Consider the following 27,155-nt stretch of genomic DNA (forward strand, 5'->3'; position numbering starts at 1 on the left):
AGGGGCTGTGTCTCTGGTAAGGAGAGATTTATGAATGCTCCGTCCCCAGCATTTACCTCTTACAAAATTGGGAATCCGGGTACACAAAGCCGTTGTCAGCCACCCCTCTTCCTCAGCTGACAGGGTGCTATGGATAACAAGTCCACTGCCAGCATCTGGCTGGACCACAGGAGGGATGTGCGAGACAGAGCACAGGGAGGGTGTAATGGGGATCTGCGATACTGGGAAAAGGCTTTCCTAAAAGCACAGACGCATGCTCAGTTCCACCTCTTCCCTCCAAGTAAGTTGCCTCCCATATAAGGGCAGAAGGAGGCGGACGTCTGGATATCCAACCCCACCGGGGGTGTGGCAGAGCAGGCAAAGGAAAACAACATTTCTTTTTCTTGAAACGAGGCTGCCAGGAGGTAAGACCAGGAAACTAGATGGCTAAAATAAAAAACCCGGAGGGAGGAAAATCCTGGGGCATGTGTCAGAGCATTAAGACCCTCCTAGAAGAGGAAGGCGTTTTAAATTCTCGGCCTCAGGTCAGAGAAAAGTATCTTCATGCTAATTAATTGTAAGACTTGGGCTCCTCCCTAACTAGCTTAAAAGTCATACTTGACAAACAAATAATCCCTACTTATCATAATCCTCTCTGAGGTCAGAGAACTGCTGTTTACAAATAGGTCCTACCCATACATTTTTTAATCTCATATCTCATCGATATTAATTTATCATACCAGCAAACCCCAACAAAGATACTGCCAAATTAGACACATCATTAAAAAAAAAAAAAAAAAGGATAATGGAAAAGGAAGAGTCCCATCGCCCCTGGAGTCAGCTCCAAATTCCTAAAATCACTCTATTTTGTAATGCTAATCCCAGACCAGCAGCCTGTTCTCACCGAATAGCACACCCAATCATCTCTTGTCCCCAGCCAACCACGTCCCCCGGTCCTGGCCCTGCTTCCCCCTCATATCCGCACCTCAAGAGCCAAAGTGGCTTCAGCTCACCATTTGACTTGTGTCCCTCCCATGGTCCCCTCCTGGCTCCGGCTTCAGCAAGCCTGCTTCCCTGGGTGAGGTGGGAGGCTGAGAGTCATATCGCTCCTAAATTCTCGCAAGTCCCCCCGCGCGGGGACTCGAAGAACGACTCCAGAGATCAGCCAGCCAGTGGAACGATTCGCCCGGGTCTCCGGAGAAAGTAGGGAGGGCAGAGGTGGGTGTCCTGGCCCCGGGGACCGGGATGCTCCCTGGGGTGAAGCGCGCTGTCCCAGCAGCTCAGACTCCGCCGCAGCCAAGCCTCGGTGGAAGCCTCCTCCCATCGCCAGCGGCCGATCGCTGGCAGCTGCATCTCGGTCCCTGCGGCCGCACAGCTCCGAGCATTCCCCCGGGCAGCGGCATCTCAACCCATCTCCCTCGGGGCGAGAGGCTCCAGGGGCTCCCGCTGAGCGTCGAGTGGAGTCCGGCGTGCTGTGCTCCTGCTCAGCGCCGCCTTCTGATCCCTCCCTTCTCGTCCCCCTCTCCCCCCCCCCCCGCCACCCCCTCCCTCCCGCCTCTTCCCAGGCTGTCACACGCGGCCAGGCAGCGCCGGGCTTCGACCCAAGCGCCGCCGCTGGCTCTGGGCAGAGAGGTAGGGGTGCCGGCCGAGGCCGGGGCCAAGGGCGCGGTCCGGAACCGGCAGGGCCGACGGTGACCAGAGCCCAGGAGCGGCGGGGGATGGGCAGCGCGGTGGCAGAACCGCGTGGTTCTGAGGATGGTCCTGGTGCCGGGAGAGCAGCAGCGGAGACGCTGCTGCACCTCTCTGACCCCTCCCTCCTTGGACACGCGGGTCTGAGACTGATCTAATCCCGAGGAGCTCAACCCCGCTCTCCGCAGATTGGGAGAGGTTGGCAGGATCGAGACTGGCGTACCCCCTACCACTGCCCCTATTCCCCCCAGCAAACCTGCAGAAATGCCCTCCTGTCCCCAGCTCCCACCTTCCTTCCCCTCTGCCGGTTCTGCTTAGGTACAGTGAGAGTCCGGCCTGTTTCCTGGAGCAACAGGAGGGTAGGGCTTTGCTAGAGCATCCTTGAAAAGCAGCCGGGGAAGCAGCAGGGAAGACACCACAGGATGTCTTGTCTCTCCTATCATCACAGCTACACCCCACCCAACGCTGCAGCATCTCCAACATTCCTGGTTCTTCCAGGGGATCCAGGGTCAATAGGTGCCCAAATAGAAGTGGGCAAATGGCAGAACCTGCTAGACGCCCTCTCCTCTCCTGAGGGGTCAGTGAAGAAACAGGCAGAGTGCTGACTCTATCCCAAAGAACACGGCAAAATCGGGGGCGGAGCGGGGGGACGACAGAGAGGGAGATGTAATCTGACACATCTACTGCTGCCATTAGCCCAACACAACCTGATATCGAGAGGGCCCCTCACTCTGAGCTCACGGCTGCAGTCTGGGTCTGGCCTGGACGAAGGAAGCAGCCACCCCGAGGAGACTCCGACTCTCTTCCCTTCTCTTTCTTATTCACAGGCACACTCAGGCTCAGGAGAGTCAAAGGCCAGCAGAGATGCTGGAAGCCAAGAGATCTCATTATACAACAGAACAGCCTTTGATTCTGTGCTGAGCCAAAGATAGTCCCAGCCACCAGCAAAAAAGCAAAGGTCTGGAGTCTCATTAAAAGCACACCTACTGCTTCATGGTCGAGTTTCTTTGGGGGTTGGTCAAAATGTCTCCTAACTGGATAGAGATGGCGTTTACACAAAACTGTTAAGGTACCACATTGAACACTTGGAAATGTTTAATGGTGAACTGTCTGTAATAGACCTATGCCAGAAATAGAAAGTACACCCATTACATTTAAACATTTTAAAGTTGAGCTAGGTTAGGAGTATATTCAGATGATAGGAAGGGGTCCACAGGACCTCCATAAATTAGAAAATGGTATGTCAAAATAGGTTGGGATTGTATGAGGAAAAGAAACAGGAGGAAGGGGAAAAAAGGAAAATACACACAAGGCACAATTAAATTTAAAATAGATCAGAATATGCTGGGTTGGAGTGGGAGGGAAAAGATCATTAGAGGATACGCTCAATACAATTTAGCAACAAAATCAAGTTAGTAAGTAGGCTGGGGATGTGTTTATAGGGGCATAATCTCCGTGAGCCAGGAGAGTTATCTTTTTCTGCCACTCTACTTGGCACTGGTCAGGCTTTTATGAGAGCAGAGTGTCCTGTTCTGGCCCCTGCACTTGGCTCTAAGGGAAGCAGACAGCCTCTTTACTAGAGTCACAAACACCCCGAGCCCACTTAGATGCATACTAATGTGCCCCAATTCACAGTCCTATAAATGAACGTGGAAACGCTAATGCGTCAGACAGTCCCGCACAGTTTCCTCTCTTGCCGGGAGCTTTCTCCAGCCTTCTGTGGCTGTAACTAAAGGATCAGACCCAGCCTGCAGGGTCTGGGACCTGGCTATCATAAACACTAGCAGCTGCTGCACAAACACTGGGCTGGACTGGACTCTGAAGGTCCCAGTCACACCCCCACGTGGTCAGAGCTAACTATTGTTACTGGGATGCTGCAGTTTCTGCATGTGGGGAATTCACTAGCGCTGCATCCCACTCTTCTGTCAACACCAAACCCACGGACCGAGCTGAGCGCTAGTCCCTGAATGCCAAAGATAAACTGAGGAAAGTAAAAAGAGGTTAGGTGCTTTTTGTTTTTCAATATTAGGGGTTGAACCCAGGGCCTCTGGCAAGACAAGCACTCTAGCAGTCAGCTACACACACCCCCAACTGTGGGGAGCTGAAGACGCTGTGGGTGAATATGTAAAGAGTAGATAAAGACCTGAGTGCACATGCACTACTAATCTGGACACTGCCATGTTAAGGACCAATGCCTCAGACCCATGGGAAATTGGCAAAGCCTTCCTCAGACTGGTCCGGCTCAGAACTGGTAAAGGCTTCCTCTGGTCTAGTGCAAATGCTGACAGTGTGCAAGTGTGAGTGTTTACAAACAACTGACCAGCGTGTGCAAAAACGAGCAGCTCCTGGATGTTGGATGAGTATAGCCTCAGACCACACTTAGAGACCTACCAAGACTAGCTAACACCTCCCCTTTGTGAGGTGCCTAAGAAATAAACACTGAGGTTCGCACATCCCACCTGATCCCAACTTTCTGGTGTCTGTGAGTCATTTCTTGAGTGTCTGTCCTTTCTTGACCCCCTCGCTACCCCAGTCAGGTTTCCAGACCCAAGCCTAGCAGGATATGGGACTCAACCCCATGGGTGCCTTAGTGCTTTTGGTCTAAGAATCCCCAAGAGTTCAGCTCTTCACCACGGAATGTAAGAATGCCAAGAACGTGAGGCCACAATTACCTGGAGCAGCTGGACTCAGACGGGGACCGCTGTTGCCCTTCGTATTGCTGCACGAGCGCCCGAACACTCCAGTACGGGTTCTCGATCTCCTCATCCATGCTGCTGTTCCTACAAGGGGGGCGTGGGGCACCAGAGAAGAAGACAGTGTTAGCCCTGCGGTTCCGGTCGGCTCTACAAGTAGAGATACCCTGACATGCAGTGTGCACTACAGGAAAGCAGATGTGTGTGCCTGGCACACACCTGTCATTCCAGTACTCTGGAGGATCAGAAGTTTGAGACCAGCTTGGGCTACATAGATAGCAAGATCCTGGACACACACGCACGTACGCACGCACACGTGCGCACACACACTTAGAAGGTAAACAAGGTAAAATTCCTTCTTCTAAGGCACTTAAAACCTAGCCGGGAAGGCAAACACAAAAACAAGTGATTTTGCCGATCTCTGCGACACCTTGGGGTCATGTTCTCCTTTAGCAACTACACAACCCTCAAAACACTTCCTGCCATGAAATTTCAAGACAGATTGGCCTTGTGGATACATTCCAGGATCCAGCCTCCTCCAGATGGACTACATATCTCCCAGTGAAGAAAACACGCTGTGCCAACCACATATATTTAAATTTTGGGCATGAGAGCAAACTTACACACATGGATCCTTACATTCTGCTAGCTGCAAAATAAACATCTCGAAAGAAAAGGCTTAGTTAGCCTGGCTTGCAGCTGTGGGCCTATAATCCCAGCTATCTGGAAAGCTGAGACAGCAGAAAGACAAGGTCATGGCCTGTCTGAACTACAGAGTGAGTTCAAGGCCAGCCTGGGCAACTTCATGAGACCCTGTCTCAAAAATCAGACGTAAGAAGCCTGGGGGTAGAGCACAGTAGTAGTAGAGCTCTTGCTTGGCATGCACAAGGCCAAGCTTTTCTCATGAGGATTTCCCTCCCAAACCTCTACTCTTTTCTGTTATCTTTTCTGCAGTGTGGAGCTGTTTGGTTGATATTTCCATCTACTTGCAACTGTTATTATCTAAGCAAAGAAATGCCAGTTCCCCTCCGCAGACTTTTACCTCTGTCTGTACCGGAAGACATCCCGTCCTGACCGAGACATGTCATGGCACACATCAGCCAGAGCAGCAGCCGCTCCTTGGGCCACAGCAGTAGCACAGTGTGGTTGATGAGTCTGAACAGGGGCTCTGGAGTCGCGCCCCTGGCTCACTGTCCTGCTAGAGCCGGGTTTAAAATGAGCTGCCAAGGCAAGGACCAGCCTCATGATGGACTTCAGGTTTCCTTCCACAATATCTAAAGGACAAGACAGATTGAAAGGTGCTAAGAGGGAGGAAGAGGCTATGGATTGATGCATTTACTGTATATTGCTGGTGATATAGTAAGCCGGGCAGGCAGTCTCCATTTTCATAAAGCCCTGTTCAGTAAGGGACACAGAAAGTTTAAAGGCAATTACAGTAAAGTACGATGATAAAATGGTTAGATAAGAGAGGTACAGGAGTCTTCAGCAGTTTGTGGAGAGATAATCTTAGAGTTCTTAAGGATGTATTACTAGAGGAAGTGAGTCCTCAGTTGAGACTAGGGGGTGATGCTTCTTCAGCTAATAGGGGAGAAGGGATAAGAACAATCCAGGAAAAAGTACATGCCCAGGTCTAGAGATCAGTATAATAGGGCGATATTGTCTGTTAGGAGAGCTGCAGGCCACATGTGGCTACTAAGCACTTAAATGTCACTACTCTGAATTGCAATATGCTCTAAGCAAGCACTGTAACTAAGTGTTAATACCTCTCACACACACACGGGAATGCAAAAGATCTCAGACAGTATAAACATAGAGTGTGGGGCTGGAGAGATGGCTCAGTGCTTACGAGCACCGGGTACTCTTCCAGAGGACCCAGGTTCGATTCCTAGCTCCCACATGGCAGCTCACAACCATCTGTAACTCTAGTTCCAGGGGACCTGATGACTTCTTCTGGCCTCTGAGAGCACCAGGCACACACATGGTGCATATATATATATATATATATATATATATATATATATATATATGCAGGCAATATGCCTATACACATAAAAAATAAAAGTAAAATATAAACTATCTCAGTAATGTTTAATATTAACTTCATGATAAAGTGATCACATTATGGACAGATTGGGTTACATAAAATATATTATTAAAACCATTTTCAGTCCTTCTGGCTTATAATGTGGCCTTAGGAAACTTTTAAGTACTTACAGGACATGCATTATATGCATGGTCCAGCACTGCGGTGGCGAAAGTGAAAGAGTTCAGGATGGCCAGAGCCCTAGAGCTCGGCGGCAGGAGAGGGAAAGCAGATGGGGAAATCAGAGGTTGGGCCGTAGGGGACCAGGTAGGCTCTAGGAAAGATGCCAGGTTTGTCCATGTGACCTCAGGGTGCACAGCAGGAGCACAATGTGTGCTCTTTGTTCACTCCAGCTGTGGTGTAGAAAGCTGAACGAGAGGGAGATCGATGCAGTAGGACTCATTAGGAAGCACTGAGCTTCTTCAGGTAAAAGACAATGAATGGCAGTGTTCCCTTAAATAGTCCGTTTTACTGGGCCAGATCCCCAAGCCCACTCCACATGGGGACCAGAACAAAGCTATCACTGCACTCTAAATTCTGCCCTAGAAAAAAAGAGGAAAGAAGACACACACACACACACACACACACACACACACACACACACACACACACACACACACACAGAGGAAGGAACCACACTGTGAAAGATCTGGTTAAAGTTAATGCAAGGAAATGGATACAATTCCATTGTTTGGCTTTATAGCCTTTCAAATGCACAAAGCATGCAAAGGACTATTTGAAGTCTTCTACCAAATGCTCTTAATGGTCACTATTTGCTCACCTGAGTAACTTCAAACACACAGAACACCAATAATCCAACATGAAAGGGTTCCTCCTACCCTCCTTCTCAGCAAAACTGCAGGCAACAGACCCAAAAGCTGATGCTGAAACAACCAGTTCTAGTCAATTCTCGAAAAGCATCAAAAGGAGAAAGAAACCTATGCTTTCAAAGGACCCCTACGTGGCTCCTTCCTTACAGCACGGGCAAAAGGTTCTGCCACTACAGAAGACTACATACAAAAGCCATAGGGCCCCTTTTGTCTGCCTGGAATGTTCTCAGAGCCAAAAAAAGAAAAGCTATAAAATATTTCCCTTTTAAGCTGAGTGTGGTACACATCTCTAATCCCATAATTTAAGATACAGAGGCAGGAGAAACACCTAATTTGAGGAAAGCCTAGGGCACAGCAAATTCCAGGCCAGCCTGGGCTACACAGTGAGACCCTGTCTCAAAAACATATATACTGAGGCTGGGCAGTATTAGAAATGTGTCTCAGTTGACAGCGCTTGCCTGCATTTACAAAGCTCTGGGGTCAGTCCCCAACACCACATAAAGCTGGGTGGTGGTACAGTTTTGTAATCTGAGCACTGAGGAGGTAGAAGCTAGAGGATCAGAAGTTCAAGGTCATCCTTGGCTACATAGCAGTTTCAAGATCAGCCTGGGCTACATAAGATCCTGTCTCAGAAAATAAAGGAAAGGAAGAAAAGAAAGAAAAATAGAAGTGAGAGAGTTTCTCCTAGGAAATTGAATGGAAAAGCGTAAGTTATGATGGTTTGTAATAGTACTTGATCATAAAACTCAAAGATCTAAAAAAAACGCAATCCATCTTCATCCTTGAAAATTTAAACGAGACATTCCAAAATTAATATCTCAATTTTGTCATTTATTCTTGTACCATTAATTTTCACACACACACACTCAAGCCTATCTATATTCAATTCAAATTAACAGAGAGCTGCTGCCTACAGCCAGGTCTCTGGAGCCCTGGAGTTCAGTACCTGATCACTGCCTTCCAAGAGGGTACCTGTCTTCATGCACCAAGGACATAAGACCAGGAGCCTAATCCTATTCCAGTCTGCTCAGAACAGCTGGCCACGTGGCCAAGGGGACTTCTCAAACGGGTCAGCACTGGCAAAAGCTAAGTGTTCTTTCCCCAAGGAGGAGGTGCTGACTAACCTTTGGCTGAAGTCTGATGCATACGAATCTTTTTGGAAGCTACAAACTGTAGCACTTTTTCCACATTATTCTTCATCTCTTGTTGGTTACTGGGACTCAACTGTACTCCACTCAGTTTTTCTCCTGCTGTTAGGAGAGGGGGGGGGCAAAAAAAAAATAACACGTAACGTTGTAAGTAAGAACATTATCAAGGTTTCCTAGCAGCCAGGCACAAGGAAGGGGTACAAACACTAAAATTCTCTACAAATAAATGAGTAAGTTAAGTCCTGGTGTGTGCACCAGGGGAAGTGGATGTAGGAGAGAAAAATGAGAAACTTTCAGAACACTTTGGTATTTCCAATGTAAACCCACAGTCCTGTAAAGTTATATTGTGTGCATATTTATTAATTCAACAAATATTCATGAGAAGCCACTGTATGCCAGACGCTGCTCTGGGCACTAGAGAGAGAGCAGAGGACAAGGTAGAAAATGTGTCTTCCCTCCTAGTTTATATCTACAGTATAACAAGCCAATGTTTAATATAATTTTGGGTAAGGATAAAGACAGAAAAGAATACTGATCATGGCCTTTCTGATAATATAGTCTTGAAAAGTTGGAATAAGAAATGTTTATCTTTAAGAAGCTGTGGTGGTTTGAAAGAAAATGGCCCCCAAAGGGAGTGGCACTATTAGGAGGTGTGGCCTTGTTGGAGTAGGTGTGGTCTTGTTGGAGGTACTAAGTCACTGTGGAGGCAGACTTTGAGGTTCCATATATGCTCAAGCCACACCTAGGTTCTCAGACCACTCACTTCCTGTGAGTCAGGATGTAGAACTCTCAGCTCCTTCTCCAGCACCATGTCTGCCTGCATGCTGCCTCGCTCTCTGCCATGATGATAATGGACTAAAACCTCTGAACTGTGAGTCATCACAATGAAATGTTTTCCTTTGTAAGAGTTGCCATGGTCATAGCGACTCTTCACAGCAATAGAAACCCTAACTAAGACAGAGGGTACATGCCAGGCTGAAGAGCCATATAAACAAACCCCAATATGGGATTAACTCAGCCTATCTGGGGGGCAAAAAGATCAGCGTGGCTAACTAGGCATGTAGTACATGCCTATGACCTCAGCAGTTGGGAGGCTGAGGCAGGAAGATCAGGAACCAAATCAGGTTAATTGAAATTAGTCATGGCTACATAGCAAGTTCTGGGCCAGCCTCAGCTACATGAGACCCTGTTTCAAATGAAAGAGAAAAGACTAGTGTGGCTAGAGTGGAGTTATTAGTCAAGACCTAGAAAAGGCCACCAAGATAAGCAAAGGCAGTCAAATGGGGCTTTGGGGATCCCAGGAACGACCCTGAATTTATTCTAAGGTTAATGAAAAGCCAGTGGGGACTTTCAGACAGGGTAGTGACATTATCTGGTATGTGCTTTCCATAGCTGACTGTGTGTGTATGTATAGATCATGCGGGAGATGAAACTGAGAGATTAGTCAGAAAGATAGCCAAAATATTCAAGGCAAGAGATAAGGATGGTAAGGGTTAAAGTGGAAGAGAATGGCTGTGACTGAGTATATTTTGAATACAAAGCAGAAGGTACATGTTAAGAACTGGCTGTGATTCAGGAGGGGAGGAAAATCCTTCAGAATAACTTCTAAGAGTTCTGCTTCACAACTGAGAGAAGGACAAAGATGCAAGGTGAGGACGGGCAGGGAGGGTAAAGGGCTTGGTATGGGAAGGAAATACGAAGCTCTGGTTAGCTGCACGTAAGACATTCCAACGACAACGATGAACAGGACACTGTGGATGCATGTCTCCAACTCAAGGGAAAGCTGAAGGCTAAATATGCAAAATCAGGGAGAGATCGTCAGGTTTCCTCTCTTTTGTTATGTGTGTGTGAGTGTGTAGGAGGTGTGCGGTGTGCGCACAGGGGTGTGCGCACACACAGGTGTGCATAGCTGCACACATGGAAGAAGCTGGTCTCTTGGTCTGTCACTATATACTTTATTTGCCTGAAATGGGTTTTTGTTTTGTTTTGTTTTGTTTTTGTTTTTGTTTTCCTGAACTTGGAGCTGAGGTGGCAGTCAACGAACCCCAGTGATGCCCCTGTCTCCAACCCACACAGCACTGGAGTTACAGGTGCACTTGTGGCCATCCCTGGCTTTTTAAACACGGGTACTGGGGATTCAAACTCAAACCCTTGCACATGAAGCATCACTGAACCACCTCCTCAGCCCCCTTGAGGTTATTTCAGGCTGGGGATATACCTTAATAGTAGAGCGCTAGCTGCTACATGCTAGCATGCTCAAGGTCAGGTTCAGTTTCCAGAAACATGCGTGCATGCACACACAAATAGTATTTAAAACCTGGATCTTGGGAAAATAAAAGCACATTAATACTGATTTCCAGGCTTACAGAACATCTCTGGAAACAACAGGCTACCTCCAGAATGGAGGGTGGGTAACTGTGATGGCTAACACTTACTATCAACTTTACGGGATATAGACTCACCTAGGAGACAAGTCTCTCCGTTGACTATGTACATTGGGCTAGCCTCTCTGCCCACGTCTGTGACAGGGTGTTTTAATTAAGTTAACTGGGGTGGGAAGAACCCCTAAGAACGGGTGGCACCATTCCCTGGGCTGAAGGAGGAAGTGAGCCGAGCATCAGTGTTCACTGTTCTCGCCTCTGGCTGTGGCTGCACCTTGGCTGGCTGCCCCCCACACCACCACCCTTTCCCCACGATGGTGGGCTTTTCAAACCGTGAGGTGAAACAAGCCCTTCCTGCTTTCCGTTGCTTTGTGTCACAGAAAAACCCAAGTGCTGACAGAGCTCTCGTTGAAGAAAGACAGGTAGAAGAAGAATTTTGTTTCTAACCCTATTGTGCCTAGGTTTCCTGTTAGTCCACATGTAGCCTATTTAAATAAGGGGAAAAGAAACTGCTTAAAATAGATTTGGGGATTTATTTTTTTTTTGTGTGTGTGTGTGTGTGTGTGTGTGTGTGTGTGTGTGTGTGTGTGTGTGTACATACAAGTGCAGATGACCTTGGGGTCCAGAAGAGGGATGACCTGGAGCTGGAATTACAGAAGACTGTGAGCCATTCTACTTGGATGGTGGGAGCCAAGCTCAGGTCCTCTGCACAAGCAGTATATACACTCTTAACAGCTGAGTCATTTCTCTAGCCGGGACTTCGGAATTAAAACAGAGCTAGGTTTGCACCTTTACCTGAATACTTAAATTTATATGAACTTGTGAGGTTGCTGAGCCTTGTCAACCTTATCAGTAAAATAATACAGGTTTACCATCCATAATCTAAAACTCTGAGTTTACACATGCTCCAAAATCTGAAACATTATTTTATATATATATATATATATATATATATATATATATATATATATATATGGGTATATGTAAGTATGTCTATGCACTGTGTGCATGTCTGGTACCCGGGGGGCCAGAAGAGGGCATCAGATTCCCCGGACACTGGAGTTATAGATGGTTGAGTCACCATGTTGAGTTCCAGAGGACCATAGGACTCAAACCCAGATCCTCTGGAAAAGCAGCCAGTGACCCTAACTACTGAGCCATCTCTCCAGTCCAAAAACCTGAAATGTTTTAAACATCATACTAGTGCCCAAAAAAATTATGATTTGGGAACATTTTCAGACTTTGGATTTTCCATAATTTTTAGCTATAAGTGTTTCTCTCTCTCTCTCTCTCTCTCTCTCTCTCTCTCTCTCTCTCTCTCTCCAACATTTGAAGCATTTTTGGTCCCAAGCATTTTGGATGAGGAGTACCCCACCTGGACTCAAACCCACATCACAAAGAAATCAAAAGAACAGACTTGGCTATTTTTTTGACACATACTAAGCACCCATTAATTAATTTATTTTTATAGATATTCCCTGGAATATTTGCTTCCTGGAAACAGAAATAATAATATCTGTTTCCCTAGGGTGTGGTGGTCAAATAAACTCACAAAAGACAGAAAGCTCCATCCTGACAGCGGCAATTACTGCTGCCCCCATTACACTCAGTACAAATGAATAGTCACTCATGAGCTGTCTCAAAAAAACACAAAAAACAGATAGGCTGTCTGTTGCAAACCAGCTTCTTCTACACCACATACCTCCAGGACAGCAAGCAACATCAACTGACCAGTAATAAATGTTCGAGAACTTATTCCATGCATTTGGCTGGGACTGTGGAACCATAAAAACAATGTATAGTATATCGTTCTCTACAGTAGTTCAGTCTATATCATGACTAACTGCCAGTCAGCGAGAGGAATCATAGGAGAGCTGTGGACAAACTCCGGGAATATAGGACCCAGGTAAGAACAGGACCCAGAATTAGAGAGGAAAACCCTTCTGTGGAAACATGAGGCTCCGAGTGTCATAGAAGAAAGTCCTTTTGCTGGTGACATTTTCTCTTTTGACCTGAATGACTCTCTCTCTCTCTCTCTCTCTCTCTCTCTCTCTCTCTCTCTCTCTCTCTCTCTCTCTCTCTCTCTCTCTCTCTCTCTCTCTGAGTGTTTTGCCTGCATGTATATTTATTTGTGCAGAAAAAAATGTTGGTTCCCCTGGCACTGGAATTACAGATGGTTGTGAGCCGTGGCTACTGGGAGTTGAATCAGGTCCTCTGTAAGAACAGCCTGTATGCTGAGCCAGCTCTCCAGCCCTCCCACTTTCGTTTTTAACTTAGACAGCAGTTCTTTTGGTAGCCCTCCTTCCCTAGTTAGACATGGATTCTTCTGGTCTGCCATTCCTGAACCCCTAGGACTAAGGTGGGGTGTCTCTTCTGTGTATCCTCCTCTGTGCTTACTCCATCAGAACACTAAGTACAGTAATACAATGGACCTCACTTTCCAGTCCTTCCAATTAGACTGGGAACCTCTGAGGGCACAGACAGGGCTACCATCTCCCCATATAACAGAGTACCTAGCATGTGGTGTTTATTGACCAGTATGTGAATTAACCTTGGGCAAGGACTTTAGGTCTTCCCGACTCCATCACCATGTATTCTAAAGAAGGAACAACCTGCTTTGAAGGGTACATGGAGGAGAAAGAAGTCATGTTCTCGTCTACACTAGCATTAGAGTCCAAGGCCGACTGACCAACAATCTCGATGAGATAGGCCAGGATCACTCCATCTCGGAGATCCTGTCGCAGGTCCTGCACAGGCTTCACGGATGGCCTCTTCTTCAGCTGGGCATTCACCCAGGCCACATAGGCCTGTAGCTGTTGCTGGAAAATAAAAGGTGGAGATAAGGGAAAGATGGCACATCAGTCATATCCCCATCCTGTCCCTGTAAGGCAGCATGAGAGGGTGAGACAGAGTGGGAGAGAAAGGATTTAAGATATCGGGATCAGGCCCAGAGCGTGTTCCCAAATCTCTAGCTTTAGGCTAACACCTAGGGATAAGTTAATCTCTGACCAATTCAGTGCTGCAGACAGACAGAGAGACAAATGCTTCCAGGTTGTGACTCCCACTTTCCATGCTCTGTTGATAGGGATCAAGGCTGAGTCCAGGATTCCAGCCAGTGTTCAGGTACAGTCACTGCTGCCAGCAACCCACCATGCTTTGCAATCACAGCTCCTAATGTACTTTACGCACAATGGACCATGACGCACGCTCCTATTAACTGATCTTGTAGAATCAGACATGAACCAGGGCCCAAGCATAGCGCCGCCTCCCACAGCTGCTTTCCCCAGAATGAGATGTGGGTGCGGTCATCTCACACTTAACGCAAGATTTACCCTCCTGAGCCCATAATCCTAGGATTGCTGCAGAGTTAGTTTTAATCTGTGTCTTGTATTGTCAGAGAGGATCTGGTTACACTAAGATTGATGCAGAGAAGGAAAAGAAAACCATAAAGTGGATAGTGAGTCTGAGGACTGAGAAGCATTTTCCTTTAATTCATATGAAACTGGGGCCCTGTACTACCGGGAACCTATGAGGTTTCAAGGTTGAGACATTTAAGGAACTCATTCCAACCCATACACAACCCTGCACATTCCATTTTCCATTTTCCTGAACGTGTATTCTGATGTTTATTGCTACCATGTAGTCAGAAGATAGACATTGATATTTCAAGAGCATACAAACAATATCACAGTCCAGGTGGCAGATGTTTTGTTTCTGTAACAGCCCAAGATCCTGAACCTAAAAATTAAGTTTAAGGGCTAATTATATTAAATTATAATTTGGTTAAAGTACAGTTGATTTCTAAGTCTCAAGCACTTCCTTGATGAAAGATGCTGGAAATTATTTACGGGCTGCTTTCCTGGGCTCAAATGACATCTTTATTAGTTTCTCTGCTGATTTTTGGAAATCGCCATTGGAAGACAGTGCTGAATGGATAATCCATCAGCTACTTGAACTACAGGACCTGCAATGGCCAGCAGGAACCGGTAGGAGGAAGCTAACATTTACTGAGAGCCTGCCACAAGGGAAGCACCACTTCTGATGCTTTGCTTTGTTTTTGTGGTTTACCCACAGGGTTGCTTGTTTTTACATTGTATTTATTTTGTGTGTGTGCTTGAGCATGTGCTTGTGCACGTTACGGGGTAAGTGTGGCGGTCAGGAGATAGCCAGTGAGGGTCGGTTCTCTCCTGCCACCTTGTGGGTCTTGGGGACTGAACTCAGGATGTCAGGCTTGGCAGCAAGCAGGTTTGCCCACTGAGCCACCTTGCCAATCCTGGTCATTATTATTGTACCCAATATAATCTAATTTGATTCTCAAATATATATATTATCTCCTAATATATACTATATTATATCTAACATATTAAAATGCTATATATAAACACATATAAAATATATGCACATATATATTATATCATATATAAACAAAAGCCAAAACAACCATCGTCTTAGTTAGGGTTTCTATTGTTGTGAAAAGGTACCATGACCACGGCAACTCTTACAAAGAAAAACATTTAATTGGGTGGCTTTCAGAGGTTTAACCCATTATTATCATGGCAGGACATGGTAACATGCAGGCAGATATGGTGGTGGAGAAGGAGCTACATCTTGATCCCACAGGCAACAGGAAGTGGTCTGAAACACTGGGTGTGGTTTGAGCATATATGAGACCTCAAAGCCCCCCTCCACAGTGGCACACACTTCCTCCAACAAGGCCACACCTCCTAATAGTGCCACTTCCTATGAGCTTATGGCAGCCAATTACATCCAAACCACCACAACCATAAAGCCAGTATTATTTCCATTTTATGGATAAAGTTTGGAGAAGTGACATGACTTCCCCAATGTCCCCAGAACTAGGGCACAGCATGTCCAGTTCTGCAGCCCAGTAAACACTGCCTACGCATTTACAAAGGCTCCTTGCCATTCCAACTCACTGCAGAACAATAACCTGAGTCAGACACCCATCCCCAGAAAGCCCCGGATACATAATGTCCCCAGATAGGACCTGAGGCAGCCAGGCAGAGGGCACCTCTGGAGTGAGTGCTCTGGCTGAAGGGAACAAGAGCAGAAAGGGCATTAAGAGTAACACCGAGGCAGTAAAATTCCTAATAGGGGGAGGTGATGCACACCTGTAATACCAGCGTTTGAGGCTAGCCTGGGCTACATGGGCTCCTGTCTCAAAACAAAACACACAAAACTCCTAATCATTTTCCCTGTATCTTTCTCATTTAATGTTTTTGGGACAATAATGTCTCACGATGCAGTCCTGGCTGGAGTGGAGCTCGTTGCGTGGACCGGACTAACCTAGACCTTTCAGAGATCCTCCTGTCTCTGCCTCCCAAGTGCTGGAATCACACCTGAATCAGCTTGCCTATAGATATCAGCCACCTTAATTCACCCTCTAAGCATTCCTGCTTAAAGTTCTTCATTGGCCTCCCATTATCCTTAAGACGATCCCATCTTCTTAGCTGCCCTGCGGGAGGCCTTGCCTATTCTGCCTTTCCCGGTGCTTTGGCTGTGCAATGGGAGCAGACCTTGGGGCATCTGTGGTGATTTGTGGGATCTTCCCATACTCCTCTGTGTCCCTGTCATGCCTCAGTCTGTCCAGACCACACACATTTCCCCAAATGCATCACGCTTTCACACCACTGCACCCGCTCGGCCTGCCGATGCTTTATAAGGTCTCAACTCAATCGTTACTTTTTCAAGAAAACCTCCCTGATCCTCTCACATACCTCCGACTCCGTGAGGACTCTGTGGGTCATTCAATTGGCTCACCAATCATTTGAGTGCAACCCATGGGACTCCAAAGATCTTGTACCTTCACTCAGGAGGGCTAGGGAGCCAGCTCCGTGGGCCTACTGCTAGTGCAAACACAAGTCTGAGGACCCGAGTGTGGATCCCGAACACCCACATAAAAAGCTGGGCATGGTGGGCGGTGCACACTGTAACACTGGCACTGGTGTGGAGACAGGCAACAGGCAAACCTTAGGAGCTCACTGGCCAGACAGTCTACCCAAACCTCCGGGTTCAGTGGGAGAGGTTGTCTCAAAAAATAACAGAGTGATGGAGGAAAGCATCCCAACATCAGCCTCTGGACCTACACATCACACACACCACACAAACACAATACACACACACCACAGCCACAACACAAACGCACACACACACACCACATACATACCACACACACAGCACACACCACATACACACACCACACACACACCACACAAACACAATACACACACACCACAGCCACAACACACACACACACACCACATACATACTACATACACACACACCCACACACCACATACATACTACATACACACACACCCCACACACACACCACATATACACACACACACCACATACACACACCACACACACCACACACATACACCACATACACATACCACACACACACCACATACACATCACACACACAGCACACACATACACACCACACACACACACACACACACACACACCTGCACACAAACTTGCTTGCTGGCAGATGAAAGCGCTCCAAGGGGATGGACAGAGTGCTGAGATGGCATTAGCCCAGCATGACATCCAACAGGTTAAGGAGCAGAGGAGGCAAAGAGGTCAGTGAACTCCAAAGACCTGAGATGTGAAATAAGATCTCCACAGGGAGTCACTACAGTTCAGAACTATTTACCTCTTTAAGAACAGGTGCTCAACAAATATTTGCTTCCATGACAGAATCACTTGTCACATGTCATCAGGCCTACACCTAAGTTACTGTAGAAGTTCATTGTGCAGGGACATAATTTTTCAGTTGGTCAATATAATTTCTTCTTAAGTAACCATAGCCTTGCCTTGGCTGCAAAGAAGCAAACTGTCTAGGATGCAGAACTGACCACTGGTCCTCTCTATCTGATGCATGGCAAGACCACAGAGAGGCTGTTAACTACCTCTCATGAACATCAATCAGTCCCTGCTGGGGTCTTCCAACAAACGGGGATGCACAGCATCAACAGTCAACAAGTTTCAGAACATCTATTCTGTATCAAAAGCTATGCTGGTTCTCTTAAACACATTGTTCTCTCCTGTTAATCTGATTGATTTAGATGTTCTATCAGCGATGAAGACTAAAAACTGAGACTCATAATAAGGGGAAATAACCTGTTCAAGGCCACCCAGGTATTTGTGGGAGTCTGCAGGAGTTCAGCTCCAACCTGTGGAAGGGTTCTTGAGGGGAGGAGAGAGGAATGAGGAAATGATAGAAAGATAGAAAGAGATGATAAGAAAGACAGACACTGGATAGCTTCAGAGGGCCCTGGGTCAATACCCAATCACCTCGGGGTTTATTCCAAAGGGCTTTTTGTACAATGCCAAGGGACGAAGTAAAAGACCTCCCCCTTTCAAGATCAAAGCACATGGCACAGCCAAAGTGTAGACCCTTCAAAACACCTGGTAACTACTCCCCTGGTCAAATCATCCCATTTTGCAGTCCTGCTGGGTAAAGCAAGCTCAGATTCTCTGGCCTTGAGTAGGCTTCCACTAGGAAGCCTCTGTGGGTCTCCACAGATAGTGAACCATGAATATGGGATTTGAATTTAATACCCATGGCAAAAGTTCTTCCCACACCTAAATTAATGCATCTCTGAGCTGTAAGTGATTCGGTAAACCTCAAAGGATGCTCTTTAGTCTAAAGCACCCCTCCACAGGCGATGCGTGGGTCCCTTGTGCACTACTCATCTGCACTAAGTGGCTCTCGACTGCTCAGTGTGGTTCAGACCAGCCACAGCAGCATCACTTGGGAATCTGATGGAAAAGCAGACTGTTCTTAACACCTCCCAACTCTGCCAAATCAGAACTTGTGCTTTAACGGGATCCCCTGATGTCTGTATGCCCATTTGAGTGTGAAAAACACCAACTCAGACCACTGGTCCTTTCCCTAGACGCATGGCAAGACAAAGGACTGGGGTGTAGTTCCGTGCCAGAGTGCCTCCTCAGCTCCTGGGAATGATCTTCCTTCTGGCCCAAAGCCCTCTGGAGTCCCGTCATTTCATACCTACTACAATGCATGGGATGTAAGGGATATGTGAAGTTCCCTCACTTATTTCTCTGCTTCCTTTTCTCCTCTCTTCTGTCTTCCTTCTTCCCTTGTTCCCGCCAGAACCTCCATTGTTACTCACATGGACCAGGTCAATCAAAACCCCTAAGGATTATTTTTTTTTAAACTTAATTACTTTTCATTGTGAAATAATTTATGGCTCGTGAAAAGGTAAATGTGGGCTGGGGACACGGTTCCATAGGTAGACAGCTTGCCATGCAGAAGGCTCTGGGTTCAATCGCCGGCACTGCATAAAGTGGGCGTGGTGACGCCGTGCCTGTAATCCCCTTCAGGCAGGAGGGCATGCTTATCTACACAGCAAGTTTGAGGCTAGCCCTGACTATAGGACATCCTGTCCTCAAAGGTCACTATACAAAGAGCTCATCTGCACTCATTACCCAGATCACCATGAGAGAACCACAGCACGTTGACCCAAACAGGAAACTACCATTGGCATAATCTACAGACTTCCTCTGAATTTGTTCTTTTAAAAGATGACACATGGGTCCTGGGATCAAAAAAGTCATCAGGCTTGGTGGCAAGCACCGAGCCATCTCACTGGCCTTTAGTTTTCCCCTGCCGTTCTGATGATGAAATTCAGTTTATAGGCTTTTGGCAAGACTATCATTATCATGCCTTTCTGAGGGCTTTTAATAATTTTTCTTTCTTTTTTTTTTCTCTTTTTCCTTTTTTTTTTTTTTTTTTTATTTAAGATAGGGTCTTATGAAGGGTACCAGGCTAGTCTTGAACTCATTATGTAGCCAAGGATAACTGAACACCTGATCTTCCTGTTTCTACCTCCCAAATGCTGGGGTTCCGGGCAGGTGCCACAATGCCTGGTTTTATGTGGTGCTGAAGATTAATCCCAGAGCTTCATGCATGCCAGGCAAGCATTCCACTTATGGACACATCAGATATCTCCAGTAGAGGAAGTATGGCAGAATCCCTGGAGTTGGGACAACGCGGCTAGACTCCTTACTCCCTGACAGACCAGAAACAGAGAAATGAATGTGGGTGCCCTGGGCATTCTTTATATATTAAGAATGGCAGTTCCTTGTTTGGGCCTATGTCACAGATACTTTCCAGTTCATGAGTTATCGCTTTATTTATGGTGGAGTATTATGAAGTTTTTGTTTTTAATTTTTGTTAAGCCCCCAAATTTTGATTCATGGTTAGAAAGCCCAATTAAGAGGTAAAAGAAAAATCCTTGTATGCTTTCATTTTTGCTTTTAGATCTTATATCCAGTTGGAGTTTATTCTTGTATATGATATGAAATTCAGCTCTAATTTATACTTTCCCAAACGGTTAGCCACTTGCTCCAGCACCCATTTATACAAACATAGTCTTTCTCTATTCCAATGATTTGAGATGCCACTTTATCACATTCTAAACTTCCATAAATTCTTGGGCCTATTTCTGGGCTTTCTATTCTGCCTCACTTGTCTGTGTCTACCCATGCACCAGCACCAAAATGTGCTACTCAGAGAGTCTATTTATTAAGAAACAAAGCCTCACTGTGTGGCCCAGAGTGGCCTCAAACTCTTGATCCTTCCGTGACAGCCTCCCAAGTGCTGGTGGAGGGATGGCTGGCTCGTGTGTCCAATCTGACCTCCAATTCACTAAGTAGCCAAGGGTGGCCATGACCAGTTTAGACCATGATCCTCACAAGGGTGGTGAGGGTTGAACCCTGGGCACATGCCAGGCAAGCACTCTACCAATTGAACTATATTCCCATCCCCATGCAATATATGTTAATATCTTCAAGGGCCAATCCTCTTTCCTTGAAAATCATCTTGCTGGTTTCTTAACTAGTCTTGTCTATTTATTTCTCCATGAGAACTTCTGTTTCTAACTGTCTAATTTCCTAAAAATGACCACATAGTTATACAGAGGTCTATAAACTCTTTTGTAATTTTTGTTCCTGTTTCAATGGCTATTTTTCCAAGTTCATTTCTAATTTTATATATTTTTTTATTTCTCTCCTTTTGTACTTGATCCTGTTAGCTGAGGATTAGCCTATCTTTGCAATTATCAGTTGTAATAAGGAACACCCATTGTCATAGAAGGCAATAAGAAAGCCAAGTGATGAAGCTGAGCTCCTGAAAGGAAGCATGACCAGGGAGAAGATGACACACTCCAGGAGCAAACTGAAGGTGTGCCAGGATGCAGCAGAGAGAAAGGACCAGAAAGCAATGCCCGGGAGCCACTGGCTGGCGGTGCTGGAAGGGCTAAAGGTGACCTGGAGAACAAGTAGTGGGTAACACAAACAGTTAAGTCTGGGGCACAGTCTGAACTATTTGTAGAACACGGGGGTGGGGATGTTTCCCACCCAGCTGACAAAATACAGATCAGAGCACAAGACATGGGGCATTGGGCTGAAGACACACATTAAGAAGTATCTATGTGGGGATGGAGAGATGGCTCAGCAGTTAAGAGCAGTGACTGCTTTTCCAGAAGACCTGGGTTCAATTCCCAGCACCCACATGGCAGCTCATAACTATCTGTGACTCCAGTTCCAGGGGATCTGACACCCTCACACAGATAGGAATAAAGACACAAACACCAATGTATATAAAATGAAAATAAATCACATATGTATATGTGTGTATTATATATATATATATATATATATATATATATATATATATACATATGAACTATGCAAATGACTACCTTCCACTGAGCACTTCCTACATGCCAGGTACTGTACTAAGTACTTGACCACACACTTTCGAATATTAACCACCTCCTCATACACACTGATCCTTCTCAGAACTATTCTTCCTATTTGATAGATTTGAAAACCGAGGCACAGCTACAGTCATAGGGCTGGTCAATGGCAGAATGAAGATTTGCATTCATGCTTACTCTAAATCCTGTGTTCCAAAGCATTTCAAAAAGCGAGGCAAACTATGAGAAGTTACTTGGTATGGAAAGGGATGAGAAGTGAGAGTACCTAAGGGAAAGAAGAGAACTCGAATGCACTCTTGTCAGCCAGAGGGGGGTGGGGGGGGTGGGGGAACTGCATGCATCATCTCCTTCAGCCACCAGACCTGTCCTGGTTAGTTTTTTGTCAACATGGCATCTGGGAGGAGACCCTTGACTGAGAATAATAAAACATCACGGTGTTTTATTACAGCAATAGAGAGCAAACTAAGACCTAATCATTAAAGTCATTGTTATTTATGCCCTTTTCATATGGAAAACATGCTCAAGGGTACACTACCAATATTAGTCAACCAGGATTTGAATCCATTCCATCTTACTCCAAAGAATATATTATTTTGCCAGGCGGCAGTGGTACACGCCTTTAATCTCAGCACTCAGGAGGCAGAGCCAGGCAGATCTCTGTGAGTTCAAGGCCAGCCTGGTCTACAGAGCAAGATCCAGGAGAGGCACCAAAACTGCACAGAGAAACCCTGTCTTGAAAAAAAAAAGAATATATTATTTCTACTATAACCAAGAAACCTGGGACTTGTCAACAAGTGGTGGCCAGTGAGATGAACTCAGGTCAGTAGGTAAAGGCACTTGCTGAATGAGTTAAGTCCCCAGAACCCATGTAAAGGTAGAAAGAAAGAATGGACACCACGAAGTTGTCCTCTGACCACCACATGTGCTGTGGCATGCACACCCATGTATACCACATCATCATCTTCATCATCATCATCATGACTTTTAAAGGGTAGGGAACAAGTGTCAGGCTAGGGAAATGTCTCAGCTTATTACACAAGCATAAAGATAGGAGTTCAGATCCCTGAAACCACATAAAAGCTGGGTGAGCGAGATGGCCAGAGTAGGAGGTGGAAACGGGGGTTCCCAAGAGTAAGCTCGCTAGACAGACTAGCCAAAATGGGCAAGTTCAAGGGTCTACCTCAATAGACAAGGTGGTGTGTGATCAAGGAAGACACTGACATCAACCTCCAGCTCCCATACACGTACTGACACACATCCATCCACCCACACACACACAAACACATTTTTAAAGGGAGAAATGGCGAGATGAGCAACAAAAAGCATCAGGAGATTCAGGAAGACTCAGGACAGATCAGGATGCGGCAAGGAATTCGGAGGAGAGAGACTTTCAAGTCAGCAGCAGCCCGAGGAACCGGAAGACCGTTTGATGTAGTAATAACAGCTCAAGCTGGTGACCTTTTGGGGACAGACCCTGTAGCGCGGCAAGGCCGGTCAGGTGGCGGCAAACTGAGAGGAGCCCAGAAGGTGAGAAAATAAAATGAAGAAGAAGGGAGAGAGGGTCCTAGCTGGAGGGAAAAACAGGACGGAGCACCAGTGGCTTTTAGGATGAGACTGCGGCTGGGGGAAGAGGTCAGTGACATAGACATGATCAGAGGAAGGGGCTACTTGATGCAGACAGGCTTGGAGGAAGGAAAGGATTACTTCCCCCCATTCAGAGTGCGGGGCTATGGGGAAGAGCGGGGGTGGGAAGAGGAATATCGACAGTTTAGTCCCAGTCCCCAAGCCATTCATTCCTGGGAGGAGGACTGACTAAGAGTGAAGGGAGGGAGATTTGGAGCAGACCCTGTGGGACTACTGAAGACGCTGCAGCACCAAGGGCTCGGCGGGGCTGGAGAGCATGATGCCGCATGTGAGTCACGTGGCAAGGTGGAGCGATTTACTCTAGTGCGGCTCAGCAGGCCTGGACCATCCGTGGCTCGGGAGAGCTGGAGGTAGTCAGGGACTCCAGGACCACCCGGGGAAAAGGGAGGGAGGGCTGAAGTCACTGGTCTGAATCAGGGCCAGGGAGAAAAGATGAAACCAGTGGATAAGATGAAGAGGATGAGGCTAGGAGGTGGTGGTGCACGCCTTTGATCCTAGCACTCGGGAGGCAGAGCCAGGCGGATCTCTGTGAGTTCGAGGCCAGCCTGGTCTACAGAGTAAGTTCCAGGACAGGCACCAAAGCTACACAGAGAAATCCTGTCTCAAAACCCTCACCTCCCCCCCTCCAAGAAAGATGAGAAGATGGAAAACACCGGGAAAGGAGAGGTCGATGGAACAAAAATATTAAGTTTAATTAAATTAATAGTGGAAACTGGGTTTGGAGTAGTGTCGGGGCTCAAGACAGCAGGTATAGAGCCAGATGTGGGAGTACACACCTGTAATCACAGCACTCAGAAGGCTGAGGCACGAGGACTAGCCTGGGCTACACAGTGAACTTGAGTGGACAGCCTGGGTGAGGGAACGAGACCCTCTCCCTCTAAAAAAGAAAACAGTTTTTTTAAAGGTGTGGGCGACATGGTTCCAGATGTGTCTTGATGAAGTGGCCCAGAGGTGTTCATCACAGCAGAAGGGGCAGTGTGGGAACTAGGAAGCAGTTCCTTCATCACATCATTATGATGGATCCGGAAGTCCTCCCAGGAAGGTATTAGGATGCTGCGGCTATTTTGTATTATGCCCAGACTCACATAGTTTTTAAAAACTGATAAGCAAGTCTTAGGTTAAATCAACTATTTTTTAAAAATTAATAGCTGGCATTTGGGACATCTATCATCACTCCTGATGGCATAAGTCAGCCCAATGGAATCTAACAAGAGTGTTCAGACCTTCACAGCGGCATGGGGCAGTTCTTACCCGAGGTGAAGTGTTAGAGTGTTCTTCTCCAGGTCTCAGCTTCACATTTTTCTGTCTAACCCAGAGAAGGGGGCTGTGTTCAACCTCTAAACTGGGGGTCTGGTCTTCCTGTGGCCTGGGGCTATCTGCACTTCTCACTTAAAAGGCAGAAGAGACCCTGTTCCTTTGCTACCAAAGCCTGCTGCTGCTGCTCTGAAAAGCCTGATTGGAAGGACAGAGTCATTCTTGTGAGGAGCAGTGCCCCACCCACTTCCTGTTGCATGCTTACCTTAGAAGGAAGGGGCTGTGGTGTGAGCCCAGCCCTGCCTGGCTCAGCTGCCTGGCTTTCACAAGAACAGATCAGGGCATCTCCCCCCACAGCAGATGAAACACTAAGTAATTTCTGCAAGAGTCTGTCACTCTCTGCAAGTTCCACCCGTTGTTTTCTTTTCACCTCCCCCCCCCACTTTTTTGTATATTGGTATTCTTTACATTGTAATTTAAATAAAGCTAGATTTTTGTTTTGCATTGCTACATGTTAAACTCTGGGTCTCAACGTATACAAGCACTCTACCCCTGAGCTATATCCTCAGTTCTCCAAAGACAAATGTTTTAAAAAGAACTGTATTATCTTTATCTACTTATTTGTGTGTGATTGAGTGTGTATCTAGAGAGGTTAGGGTGTGTGTAAACATATCATAACATGCATGTGGAGGTCAGAGGACAACTTGGAGGAATCTCTCCTTCTATCATGTGGCTCCTAAGGATCAAACTTGGGTCATTAGACTGGGTGGTAGGTCATCTCATCGGCCCAGAGTTTTAGTTAATTAAGCTTAGTTTTTAATATGTATGGGTGTTTTGCTTGCATGTGTATCTGTATATCACATGTGTGTTTGGTGCCTGTAGAGGCCAGAAGAAGATACTGGATACCTTGGAACTGGAGTTACAGATGGTTGTGAACCACCACGTGGGTACTGGGAATCAAACCTGGGTTCTCTAGAAGAGCAGCCAGTGCTCTTAACTAATGAGTCATCTCTCCAGCCCCAGATTTTTTTTTTTTAATATGTCTTCTTTGGTTAGGACTGGAGTGAGAGGTTCAGATCCTAAATCACTCATGTTCTTTTTCTTCCCTGCGAAACCTCCCCTCTGATTTTCCTGCTTCTCCCTTGCACCTTACTCCTAATAGAACTAAAAAGAAAAGATTCACTTCAATTGTGTGTGTGTGTGTGCAAGAGGGAGAGAGACAGCTAGACAGAGACAGACAGAGAGACAGATAGACAGACAGACAAAGTGCCCCAGAGTCCAAAAGAGGGTGTCAGATCTCCAGAGCTGGGGTATGGTGGCATGTGCTTGTGACCCCAGAGATGTTAAGATGAGATGGAGACAGGCGGCCCCTGGAAGCTCCCTGGCCACCCACTCTAGACTACTGGTAAAGTCCCAGGCCAATAAGGGAACTTATTTTAAACAAAAGACGGAAGGCACCAGAGGAACGACCGCACACACATGTGTACACTATGCACACAAGCACCCACACAAACCACACTTAGATGTTGTGATAAACCAGGCTGCCCATTTACTCGTCAGAAGCTGTCTGTAAACGAAGAAATAAAGACACCGTGGAAAAGGGGGCAGAGAGCTGGGGAGCCTTGCTGCCAGAGTTGAGTTTTTGCTTTTTACTAAGTCTAAATTGCTGCCGTGGCCCTGCCTTTTCTGTGGTTTAATTTTTCAGATTTTCCTAGGATTCCATGAGTCAGTAAACTCCACTTCCTATTTCTTCTTGTTCAAGCTGGGTTTGGGCAGCCAGATTTTCACAAAGAAAAAGGAGTCAGACAGTTGGTATATACGCTGTCCATGACAGTACAGACGCTAACTTTGTCATGAGTTTCACCTTTAACTTGTTCTAGGGAAGCGATAAAGATGTCAGTGTCCTGGGCTGGAGAGATGGCTCACAGCTTAAGGGCACTTGCTGCTCTTGCAGAGGACCCTGGCTTCTAGCACCTATGTGTCGGCTCACAACCAGCTGCAACTCCAGTTACAACCAGCTGTAACTCCAGTTCCAGGGGATTTGATACCATTTCTGGTCTCCACAAGCACCAGGCACTTATAAGTACACCAGCATATACATATGCAGACAGAACATTCATACACATAAAAATAAATATTTTTAAAAGACGTCAGTGTCATGGATAATTCTAGAAAGACAGAGATTTTATGACAGCTGAGTCAGGCCTCAGAGGAAGGAGAAACAGAAGCAGCAGTAGTCTAGCTGTTTAAGCAGGCTTTCAATCTGACAAGGCTCACCGGTGCCTGTTTCCGTCAGCTTCCTCCAAGTCCACTCCATGGACCTTACAATCTGAGTTTGTACAACCTACAAACTCTCAGTGTAGACAGTCCTATCCACACCCTTCATCTGGGCAGGGACCCTTGGCCTTGAAAGCCTCCTTGCTGCCAGATGTAACTTGCCTTCTGTTTTTCTTTAGGATCTGCCCTTCCCTCCAAACAACTTCATAGCCTTGGCCTCTGCTCCCCGCCCCTCAGCGAAGGAGATCAAAGCTTGTTTCTGCAGAGGATTTGTTTGGCTAGATCTGCAAAAGCAGGTTGTAATTTCCACCAGGGAACTCGTCTACGTGGTTTGGCTCTGTGGCCCCCTGCTGGCCAACCGGGAGAGCAGCAAGTGCAGAGACCGTGCAGAAGGAGGCC

General features: G+C 46.6%; 1 protein-coding gene across 9 annotated transcripts in view; it reads right to left on the reverse strand.

Moving 5' to 3' along the window:
- The window catches only part of Dixdc1 (DIX domain containing 1), an 89,609-nt gene that overhangs the window by 42,881 nt on the left and 19,573 nt on the right, over nt 1-27,155 (reverse strand). For 2 of the 9 annotated variants that reach the window (XM_076575343.1, XM_015986960.3), the window contains 4 exons: nt 13,493-13,622; nt 8,399-8,521; nt 5,404-5,635; nt 4,341-4,448 (listed from right to left, as the gene is read on the reverse strand). In XM_076575343.1, coding sequence (XP_076431458.1) covers nt 4,341-4,448; nt 5,404-5,635; nt 8,399-8,521; nt 13,493-13,622 — 593 coding nt within the window. Of the gene's footprint in view, nt 1-992; nt 1,596-4,340; nt 4,449-5,403; nt 5,636-8,398; nt 8,525-13,492; nt 13,623-27,155 lie in introns of those variants that run through there. The other 7 variants (XM_015986958.3, XM_015986956.3, XM_076575344.1 and 4 more) reach the window with 5 other exon arrangements.

The sequence above is a fragment of the Peromyscus maniculatus genome, chromosome 7 (assembly GCF_049852395.1).
Source record: "Peromyscus maniculatus bairdii isolate BWxNUB_F1_BW_parent chromosome 7, HU_Pman_BW_mat_3.1, whole genome shotgun sequence".
Lineage (NCBI taxonomy): Eukaryota > Metazoa > Chordata > Mammalia > Rodentia > Cricetidae > Peromyscus > Peromyscus maniculatus.